Genomic DNA, 11716 nt, shown 5'->3' with positions numbered 1-11716 from the left:
TAAAACACAGAAAAATTAATCTGCTACATACAAGAGATGAGCTCACTAGTGATTGTGTATATACCGTTAACTCATAAATGGTAAATGACTCTCATCACTATAATTAGTATCATTTTTATAGAATCAAATCCAGGTTTTCTTCTTCAGTTAGTTCTTTGTTACCTATATAAATAGCCCCCTGCTATACTTCTCTTAGATATAATTTACTGTTTAACACACACGCACACACACACACACATGCACACACACTTTATTTGTTTAATAAAAGACAAAAGGGCCAGATAAGCAGAGTTCTACTCTCCCATTTGGTTCTGTCTGCCTCCCTTTGCCTACTCCCACTGATGATACAGATACCTACTTTTTATGCCCAAGGTTGTGACGTGAATATCGACAGGACGTGAATAGCATAGAGTGGGTGGGAGCAAAGCGTGGATCTCCCTGTTTTGATTGCAGTTGGTGCGCTTAATCAGAGATGGCATTTCCTGACTAACCACTGTGAAATTGTACCGCCAGTGGTGCTCACAGTGACTTACTTAGATATCGAAATACCATGGCTGAGGGTGGAGGCTTTGCGATTTTTAAAGTTGCATTTCCCTACCCCCATCTCTTTGCTCCTTTGCTCCTAAGGGCAGGAGGAAGCTCGCTGGCGGTGGCCCAGCCAGCAAGGCAGATGCCAGTTTCTGTGGTGCTAAATCGTCCTTGAACTGGGGACAAGCGCATTCAAGTTGGTGTCGCTTGTCGCCAGCGGGTCTGTCTCTGCCCCTACACCTGTTTCAGATCTGTCACGCAGGCCATCCTATTTTTCCTTTTAAAGAGGCAGATTATCTGTGCATCGTGTAGCTGGAAACACAAATTGCAGGACCCTGCGAGAACCCTCTGCCATGGGGCAACGCCTACTCCTCAGAAGCGGGCATGTAACAAGCATGTGCTGGGAAACATGCTTGTGCTAGATCAGGGGAGGGAAGGAGCATATACGCCAAGTGACTTCTGTAGCCGCTCCCGGAGAATGGACTTAGCACTTAGAAGAAAAGACGTCTGGATTGTAGGTAGCGTGTGCCTTATCTCGTCTTCCTTACTCTGGCGTGTGTTCCGGTCGGTGATGACACGGGGAGGTCACAGACAGGCTCCTGCCCCGGAGGACACGCAGGTAGTAACATCACTTTTAACTAAGACAGATTCATTTTACTGTTCTATTTACTGTTCTATTTCCAACTAGGGAGTGGTGCTTGCCAAAGGAGACGGAATGCATGCCCCGTCTTAATCCTTGCCAGAGACTACCCCCTTAGGAGGGTTTGGGATAATAATAGTGGCATGTGGCTCATTTCAACATTCCAAGCACTTGCACCAACTTTCGGGGAACCTCAAAGCAACCGTTTTTGCTGCATGTTAAAGTCAGCGAGCTATTTTTGTTTTGAGAGCAAAATAATGTCAACATCTCTCCATTCCCCTACTACATACATGACTTAATTATGAAAGTAGAATGGCACAAGAGCAAAACTTCTCTGCCCCTTACCATGTCTACGGCGAAGGCAGCATACAAAGAGTGGCCACCTTCCCTGGGGGAGCCAGCTCGCCCCGCCTATATGCTCTTTGTTTGGAACCGTTGCCGGATCATGCCTTTCATGTGACATGGCAGCTATTCCAGGAATGGAATTCAGTCCGGAGAATAGTCCAATTCTGAAAGAAGAGAAATAATTCGGATTCTAAGGATTTTAGCACTTCCCAAGAGAGGGTATTCGTGTCTGGGAAAACAGCTTTTTCTACAGATTTAATTCTTTTATCACTTAGCAGAAGATACATTATTTTCAAGACAGTATAAAAGCCGTTTGGAAAAGAGGACAGAAAGCAGCCCGAATCCCAGGAAGGGGATGTATAGAAGTGTCCCTCCACTTCGTTTCGTTGCCATCCACTTCCGTCTCAGAGCTTTTAGGCTTTTCTCCCCCTGGTGGAACCCCTCCTGTGAAATCTTAACACCACAGATATACTGTATACCTGCTTACATATTATAGGCATATTTGTGCTTTATACATAAAAGGAATGCTTTTTTTTTTTTTTTTTTTACCCCTCCTGAAGAAACAATTTTACCCCCTTGGGGAGGGTGATACTACCCTCATGGAGAATGCATGATTTATAGTTAAAAAAAATTTGTCCCTATACCGGTATGCAGATGCCTTCTTTATATTTATCCAACAAGCAACCAGCCCCTCAGCATCCTGGTGGTGTTGGTGGACTGAAAGCTCCAGGCGTCAGGCTTTCATAATGGCCCTGAGCCTTTCCACGGGACCCCGACACAATCAGTATTTCGGGGACCATTATGTTCACTTTCAGAGGAATTGCCAAACCTTGGAATGGTTTATTATCTGATCTATCTTAGTTGAGGACAAGGTAAAAGAGATGGAGGAAAGATGGATAGACAGGAACAGACTTTTTTTTTTTTAAGTTAGGTCATAAAACATTCTAAGTCTCTTTAGGTCTGACCTAATGTCACCGTTAGGTCTGTGTTTTCAGACTTGGTCAGTGTTGTCCAAGCATTACTCATTTTTGGCTGCTTAACACATCTCCTATGGGAAATACCATGAGGGAAATACCCTTTTCCTATATGGAAAAGAATGAGTTATCCATCCAAGCTCCCAGAATGTAACCCTCATAGTATCTCCCAGTGACAAAGTCAACAAGATACATGCGCTAATTGGGAATGTTGTGGGAATGTATTTCAAAAAGTTTTTGCAACTTTTTAACTGTAAAGAAAATGTCTCATAAGTCAGATTTTTATAACATAGCCTATTGCTTTTTTCCCCCATTGTTAATGGTTATTTAGAAACATGGACAACCTATTGTCTTAGAAATTTCTGCAAGCACAGAAGTTTTAGGAACTGTTTTTTTCTAAGGGCATCAGAGAATCCTACTTGGGATATTAATGTACTCAGTATCTGTAGAACATAAAGCATAATGCTGGCATACAGGTATAGGGATATCCATAGAACATAAAACAATCGAAAGATTTTTTCCAATACATTGGGTACAAATACTTGCCCATGTAAAGTTCTGGGTGTCCTAGACCAAACACACAGAGGAATCATATTGTTTGTGTCATTTCAGGTTCTCAGAATAATTAAAATTATGAGAGTTGTATGTTATTCGGTGTAATATGAGAAAAAAAATCTTATTTTCTCTGAAAGTTAAAGCAATATAGTAAAAATATAAATATTGCAAATCAGGTCTGGCCAGATAAGAAACTGCTTAACATACTTGATAAGGAAATTCACCTAAAACATTATGGTTGTGAAAAGCATATTGAGCTGTTAGTGTTTCTCAGACTTTAGGTTTTCAGGCCACCTTCATGGGTTTTGCTGTATCTGCATACTACTTTAACCCCTGCCAATTAATATTTTCACATATCAAGTTATTTAAAAAATTTTAGCAAAAGCAATGATAGAGTGAAATCATGGTTTTGATATGCTTATTCTAGATTTTCAAAGACACAGTAACACACACACATTTTAAAAATGGTTTATTAGTGTACAACATAAAATCACCCCGAATCCCTAACGATGAGGTGATCCCACGTCAGTCTCTGGACCCCTAGACTAAGGAGGCTATTTCCGGGTCTTTGCCCTGTGCCACTTGGTATTTTCAACTCTATTTCTCATTTTCTGCTCACCGTATAGTGACAATAACAAGGACCAGGGAAACTGGTGATGAGCAGACAGCCGTGGAGAGAAGAGAAATCCAAAGACTTCCCTCGAGATAGCGGGTACACAGAAAACTGATAATAGGTAATGTCTATGTAGAGCTTCTTATGTTCCTGGACCCGTGTTCTCCCTATTGTCGCTCTTGAGGTCCCATTAGAAGGCAGAGCTGAGACAAAAGCATGTGTGTAGATGGTTTTGGAATTAACTTCAGCAAATAGGAGTGAGGGCCTGGGGAGTGTGAAGTAGAGAAGGAAAGAAGCCCCAGTAAGCTCACATTGCCAGGTTGACCACTGCTGGGTAGGATGACCTCAGAACTGTCCACCCAGAGGACTGGGGAGGGGGCAGCGGCGATGCACTGGGTCATCCCCACTGGTCAAGAGCCGTCCCATCGGGTGACTAACCTCTGGCACTTGCAGTTGCATGTAGCTGATCGTCGGTTCCCAGGGGTGTTCCACGCACTTCAACCTCATTTACAACTTTGACTTCAGGAGGAGTGTCTGATTTGCTAGTCCATTGATTAGGTAGGAATGGTATGTGCTCATTTGGATACTGGCACAAACCTGCAGTATAATCCATGGCTCATGGCTTCGTCCACTCAGGGGTTCTGAAAAGGCCAGGTTAGTGTGGCATTTCCATAACGAATGGGACACTAAAGACCTATACAGGCTCTAACAAGGAAGCTGTGACTCAGAGATTAGGGAGCAAGGCACATAGGAGCCTTGGTGCTTAGCTCATCCAAATCCTTCTTTGAAGGGGACTCAAAGTCCAAGAGAGGTAAACTGGACTTGCCCAAGATTCATTACATGGAAGGACTATTCCTACCTAAAATCAGAATTACCCTCCCAACCGTGTTTTCCAGGTTGCTCTTTACGTGTTTTGTTTTATTAGAGCCAAGCTTTTTCACGGAAGGGGTGGGGGGCACTTTGCGTGGTGGCTATGAAGGTTCTGTGTTGGCCATGGCCCGTGGGAACACAGCACAGCAGGTATCCCGGGCAGGCGCTGGCTCAGCTGGCCGGGAGCAGGGCAGCTTTTCGAGTCCTGCAGGCCTGCCTCGAAGGATGGCTGGCTGGCCATCAGCCAGGCCCACTGGCATCTTGCCTTGGCGCCACCTCTTTCTAGGCAGGAGCATCTTGCTTCTTAACTTTCCTGCGCCTCAGGCTCTCCCTCTATGAACAATTCCCCCAAGGCTTCAACTTGGGAGCTGAGAATCTGAGCAGCAAGGAGCCCAGTTAGAAGGCTCAGGTGGTGACAGAGCAGGCGTAATACTGCTGTCAGTGGCCGGGTGTCAGGAAATTTTAAAGCAAGGCAGTGACCGGGCTAGAATGAGGGGTGTGTGAGCCCAACATCTTGTTTGTCTACTAGACCTTTAGCTTCTAGCGTTGTCATTCCAAATGTAAGCAGTGAACAAGGTTGTAAACTTTTTGTATGGTTTGGGGCTTATCTGAACTAACTGGGATGAGGGGTAAGTATAAAAATGAATTATAGAGACAAGATTTTAATTAATAAATGTATTTTTTTCTTGTGTCCTTGAGAAATGACTCTACCTTCTGTGCAATAGAAATGTTTTATAATAGCATTTCCCCACATCCAGCTGTACAATTCTTTTTTTAAAAAAATATTCATTTATTTGAGAGAGAGAGAGAGAGCAGGGGGAGGGGCAAAGGGGAGAAGGAGAGAGAGAGAGAATCTCTGCTTGAGATTCTGAAGGAGAGAGAGATACTCTGCTGAGCAGGTAGCCCCATGCAAGGCTTGATCCCATGACCCTGAGATCATGACCTGAGATGCAATCAAGAGTCAGATGCCTAACTGACTGAGCTCCCCAGGAGCCCCCAGCTGTACAATTCTACATGGAGTTTTCTCTGCTGTTTCTGGAGTGCCAGCATGCAGGTATACCCATGGAGTTGTTAACTGCAGAGTTCTGATGGGGCATAATAATCAACCTCTGACAAGCATTGCGCTATCACTCTATTCCAGAGCATCCGTCATTCCAGGGGCCCACTTCTAGCTTGGATATCTTTGCCTGTAGCATATATTTGGTCTATAGGTTGGTTTCAGATTCTGAAAGGGGTTTTGAGCTCCCTTGGACACTGGAGGATAAGAGAGGAGGAACTAACAGGAGCTGAATATTTTATTTGGAGCTTCTAAGTCTCCTAGAATCTGCTAGAGGCCTTTGCACGCCCCTGAGTCACTCATGCCCCTTCAGTTCTCTGGAGAGGGCTTTAGATAGTATCATAGTGTGGCCTCAGAAAGTGCTCATCACCCGTTCCAGCCTAAACCCTAAGGAAGGTCCCAGCAGCCTTTGGTGTTTTCCCAAATTGTCCAAGAAAGAGAAACAGGGGGATGGAACAAGCAAGGGGAATGCATGATGAATCTACCTTGTTCAGCATGGTCTTTCACTGTAACATCATTCACTAGGCCAGCAGTTCTCGAAGTGAAATCCCTGGACCCCCCTGGGGCACCCTAGGACACTTTCAGAGGTCTGCAAGTTCAAAACTATTTTCATAATAATTCAAATTATTGGCCTTTTCCACTGCATTGACATTTGCACTGATGAACAGGCAATGGTGGGAAACTGCTAACTCCTCAGCACAAAATAAGGCAGTGGCACCAAAGTGTCCTAGTAATTATAGCATATTTCACCACCAGACCCTCGATGTTTTTGTTGTTTTGTTTTTGAAAGAGACCATCTTCCTTAAAAATGTACTTGATGAAACAGGAATGTAAATGTAGTTAATCAGCCTGTATCAAAGTCATTTAGGTCTTTGTGCCCATGCTCTATATTAATCTACTCAGTAAGGAATTACTGAGCTTCCACTGCACGAAGACACACTGTTGATTCTGCTGGGACTGTCCCATAGTCGTCGCAGGATCCGACTCTGGTTTGGAGGGTAGATACTTGAAACCCAAAGACACAAGCTGTCTCACGTATTGATGCTCACTGATGGTGTCAAAAAGAGGAAGACTCTGATGACACAAGATCATGTATTTAAAGGGTAAACATAGGATATGCATTTAGGTTGCAGATGGCTTTTCTCTGTTTAGTGAGCTCCACGTATTAGAGATGTTTTATGTTAGGGTCTCCCTTAAAACCACTTGGCAATCTGTAGTTATAAATAACTACAGATTGATTATATTATAAATATTGACTATAAATAATCAATTAATAATTATAAATAATCAATATAAATATTGATTATATTATAAATAACTACAGATTGTAGATATAAATAACTACAGAAATTTAAAAATGAACAATGACCGGTGTTAGGTTCTACTTTCTTCCCAACCTTCCAGAATAAGCATGTTGAATTAAATAGGATAATACAAGTAAGTTTCTACATTCTTAAGGCTGTGTTTGCATCTGCCTATTTAGGATTTACGCTTTAACTTGGGTCTATTTATTTATTTACTTATTTTATTTAACAAGCATGTAAGTGGCCCTCATTGTGTGCCAGACCCTGTTCTAAACAATTTACAAATAAGAACTCATTTAAACCTTGTAGGCACTTCCCTGATTGGCTCTATGGCTAATACTAATGATTGCTAACATTTATGTTGTTTATTGTGTCCAAGGCACTGGGTTAAGAACTTTTCATACAGCATCTCAGTTAATTCTCAATGTCCAATAAATTTATACCTCCATTCTATAGATAAGTGAGGCTTAATGACATCCGGTACTTGCCCAGAGTTATACAGCTATATACCGTGATATCTCTTGAATGGGTTAGCTTGCCCCATAACATGAAAAGGAAAACTACATTTATTTGAAGAAAATTTAACTGGAATTTATTTATTTTTTTTAAATTAAGCTTGAAGTATTTGGAAAAACAAATCGTCTCTGTTGGATTTTCTAAGGACAGTTTGTATTATCTGCACATTATCTGAAATATAGTTTCCATTTGATGACTGCTCTGCTTGTTTGTTCTATTTCTCTGTGCAAACACAGCCAGAGTGGCCAGATTGAAAGCGGTCCAGTTTCTTTGGCTTGACGGAGAGGCTCTTTTCTGGAACAGCGATGTAACAGTGACCTCTAGTGGGGAGAAGTTGCAAAAGTTACCGTGGCTGGGCAGTGAAGTCACACCACTTTAGGCTAAGCCTTCTGATTGTAGGACCTGTGTCCTGTGGCTGAAGTCAGCCGTCAGCAGGCGTTGGTTCATGAACACAGCAGAAGCTAGGCGAGAATACATTGGAACTAATGATTCTCTCAAACATATAATAAGGCTGGAAAATGATAGGCTAAATTGGCTTACTTTATTGTAATAATACAGTACATCACATACAAAATATGTGTTAATTGGCTGTTTACATGATCGGTAAGGCTTCTGGTCAACAGTAAGCTGTTGGTAGTTAAGTTTTGGGGGAGTCAAAAGTTATATGTGGATTTTCAACTGTGTAGGGCGTCAGCAGCCCCAACCCCACGTTGTTCAAGGGTCAACTGTATTTAAACAGAGAAGGATTTAGTAACTTGGGCTTGATAGAACATGAGAGAAGGCAGAGCCTATTTATTTTATTGGACACATGTTACTGAATATGCCACAGGAGTCAGGCAATGTGTGGGTCGTTCAAGCCTGACACAGATACTTAAAGATTTATGAACTCTCAAATTATAACAATTACTATCGCCGATATGACAAAAGGGGCAGGAGACTCCACTGGTGTCCTGTCCAGGACCTTCATCTCTTGATATTTCAAATGGCGAATGACTAGACCCGACTTACCTAGCTGTTGGGTACCACAAGAGACGCTGCATCATCTACCTCTCGACTCTCCAACCCTGTTCTCTGAGAACCATCCCTGGTCCCAAGCTCAGGAGGCCACACCCAGTTTACTAACAGAGCTATATATTACAGTGAAGTTACTGGGGGATACAGGGAAGAATGGAAAGTCACCAGGCATAATAGCTAACTCTTAAGAAGATAATGACCTCTAATTGAAGCCTATTTCCAATCATTCTATTTTAATACTGTGTGTTTTCATGATCATATCATCTTATGTGGGATTATTAATATTATTCCCCAACACATAACATTGGGAATTCTCAATGCATATTACAATATTAAAGGCTCTGAGAGGTCCCCTGTTAAAACAGCAACAGAACCATTTTAACCAGGCACATGGGAAGCATTCAATAAACGTTAGCTCATATCTGAAACACTATTAGCATTCTAATTTATCCTAAGAGACTTCAAAATTTATCTGACCACTGAACTCTTCTGTTTCCCGAATCATATTCACGTCTCAGGATGCCATAAGATGTACCTTGTGGAATGCTGGTTTAGAGAGGCTCCATTATTGACTCTGGTATCAAGTAGCCCCAGATTCAAATCCCCGTGGGGCCCCTTACCAGCTGTGTGACCTTAGTCATTTAGCCTGAATCTCTGTCCCTGGTTCATCATAACGGGTCAGAATGCCCACCTTGCAGAATAATTGGGAGGGTTAAATTAGCTAATCTACCTGTTAGCAAGTGGCTTGGTGCCTGGCACAGAGATGTGACCCCCCAAATTTAATATCTGTTCCCACTTCTTTATTTTCACCACACCTTACTGCATTCTTTCTCCTCTTCTATGACTTTTGAAATCCTTCCTGTCCTTCAAGGTCAGATTCAAATCCCACCACTGTTGATTCTAATCTGACATCCCGCCTCCTCCCCCCACACCAAGTTTGCCTTAACTACATCATCCTTTGAGTACACCATTTAAATAACGTATGCCATATGTGTGGGTAGTTTTGGTATCCTTTCTGGTAATAATTATTTCACAGGTTGGGTCTCTGCTCCTAAAAAGCTGGGACTCCTTCCCTGTGGGGATCATTCCCCAGATTTCTTCATATCCCTCTTAGCAACTGTGTTAGGCATGTCCATTTTCATTTGTGCTCTAGTTATTACCAACACATTTTAGGAAAAAAATTCATATTTTAAGTCTTTGAAGTGAAGATAATTATTAATATACTATGTCAAATATTTAAACAAAGCAATGAGTAGAATTCCAAATAGCAGAATATTTGGAATGATATTGGTGTTGGACATTTCCCCAAAAAGTTCCAAGAGGATGTGCTTCAATGAAATTTTAATCATTTCTAGACTGGCAGAATCAATTTTGAGAGATCAGTATGACTTGATACACTCCAGCATTCTTCATTTACCCACAGATCAGAGTGTCTGCAATAAGAGAATACCTATAATTCTGGGTGCTTTCTGGCTCCTTCTGAAGAAGGCAATCTGCTTCCTCTTTCTCTCAAGTTGAAATCCATCAACTTGTACTCTGAAATGGCTCTAATAAAATTGAGTGAAAATTGTTTACAATGATATCCGAGGGACATTGCATAGATTCTGAAGCCCCTTTTTGAATTAATTATTCAATAAAGAGTAGGTTAATTTGAATGTAGTTATTATTTTTTTGTTCCTTTTATATAGTCTGATCCTTAACAGTTGCTATTTATGTGTGATGAAGATGGTCATTCGCCACAAACCAGAATCTTATTGTTCAGAGTGTGGCCTGTGACTTGTCAGCATCTCCTGGGAACTTGTTAGAGATACAAACTCTTAGGTCCCACCCAGATCTACTAAATAGGAATGCATTTTAATAAGGTCTCTGGATGATTCACATGCATATGTAAGTCTGAGAAGCACTAGAATATTCGTTACTCCCGCAACTCAAAAACGAAGGGTTAAAGTTTACTGCAAAAAATTGCTGAAAGGAAAATAAATATTTCCTACTGCACTTAAGAATATATGCTTACCTAAGTAATACATATGTATATTACATGTATACACACACCTATATATTCAAGACATAAATGTATACGTGTGTATCCTCCAAAGGGTCTCTCTGCCTGTTTCTTGGGAACCAGGCAACATCCTTTCTTGAACATTTTATGAGAATATTTTCCTTGATAAAATAAATATGTCTAATAATAGTTCTTTCCATTAGATTTCCCAGGCAGACAAAATACGAAGCTTGCATTCCGGCCAGTGAGATTAACTGGGTGAGAGAACTTGTGAAGTGCCAGGAATGGCCTGCTTTCCCTTCGAAGGTCACACTGATCCTCTCAGAGATGGGTGTGGATATCAAGTTCCTGGCCCATTTGAGAGTTTGTAGCCCTCTGATGAGGCTCTGCGTCATGGAAATCCCTTGGTCGGCTTTTGCTGGCAAAGCAACAGGCGGTTTAATTGAAAGCCACGTATGTGCTGAGTAAAGGACTAATCCCTGAGATTCTACCTGGTCCCGGAGTTACTTCTTCTACAGGTGCTTCCTAGCACGTAAGCATCAGCACTTGTGGTGTGAAGGAGCTGGACCCATCGCCTTCCCCTGGCGCCGGTTCTAGGATGGCTTTTGGTTCAGAAGCTCTCAAGGGTCAAGTGGAAAGATCATTGGTATCCGGAGTCTGTGGGTCCATCTGGCCTTTGCCACTCACATTAGATAAGTGACCTTGACTACTTTATGTAACTCTCTGAGAATTTGTTTATCTGGGATGAGAAACACTGTTTGAAGGCAGCATGTCTCAAACTCTCTTGAGGATCACCTAGGGGGCTTGGGGAGTGTACAGATCCCCAGCCACTCGAAAGACAGTGAAGCAGAATCTCCATGAGTGGAGCTTGGGAATCTGTGTTTCTAATCACCTTTCAGGGGATTCTTACGAGAAGTGTGGTTAGCAATGTTCAAGGGAAACCATTTGATTGATAGCCAGCTCACGTCCCTTCTTCTATCCCTAAACTTATTCATATCGGCAGATGCCAATTGGCAACTAAGAAGGTGATGTTGTGTCATTGCTGCAGGTTGGTTAGACTATAAAAATATATGAAACTTTGAACTATCTGGCCTGAGTACTCATCGTCCCTACCTCTTATAGTGAAATTAGTCCTGTGACCACTTGAGTTTCCTTATCTATAGAATGAGCTGGTAATAATACACACAGATGAGATGATTTTTGTTCTGAGTCCATGCTGCATAACTGTCAGTTGATATTATAGAACTTCTTGACCCTGCTGTTGCTTTTTGGTCTCTGCGGATTATGAAAATTGTGGG

At 42.0% G+C, this 11716-nt stretch overlaps 1 protein-coding gene across 1 annotated transcript in view; it reads left to right on the top strand.

The window, feature by feature from the left end:
- Positions 1-750: 750 nt before the first annotated feature.
- Positions 751-11716, top strand: part of MYLK4 (myosin light chain kinase family member 4) — a 77957-nt gene continuing 66991 nt past the window's right edge. Inside the window, exon 1 of the mRNA XM_027600943.2 lies at positions 751-1147. Coding sequence (XP_027456744.1) covers positions 938-1147 — 210 coding nt within the window. The 5' untranslated portion in view covers positions 751-937. The remainder of the gene's footprint in view (positions 1148-11716) is intronic.

Source organism: Zalophus californianus, chromosome 7, assembly GCF_009762305.2.
Source record: "Zalophus californianus isolate mZalCal1 chromosome 7, mZalCal1.pri.v2, whole genome shotgun sequence".
NCBI lineage: Eukaryota > Metazoa > Chordata > Mammalia > Carnivora > Otariidae > Zalophus > Zalophus californianus.
The sequence above is the reverse complement of the archived record's forward strand: the minus strand, read 5'-3'. Positions and strand labels throughout refer to the sequence as shown.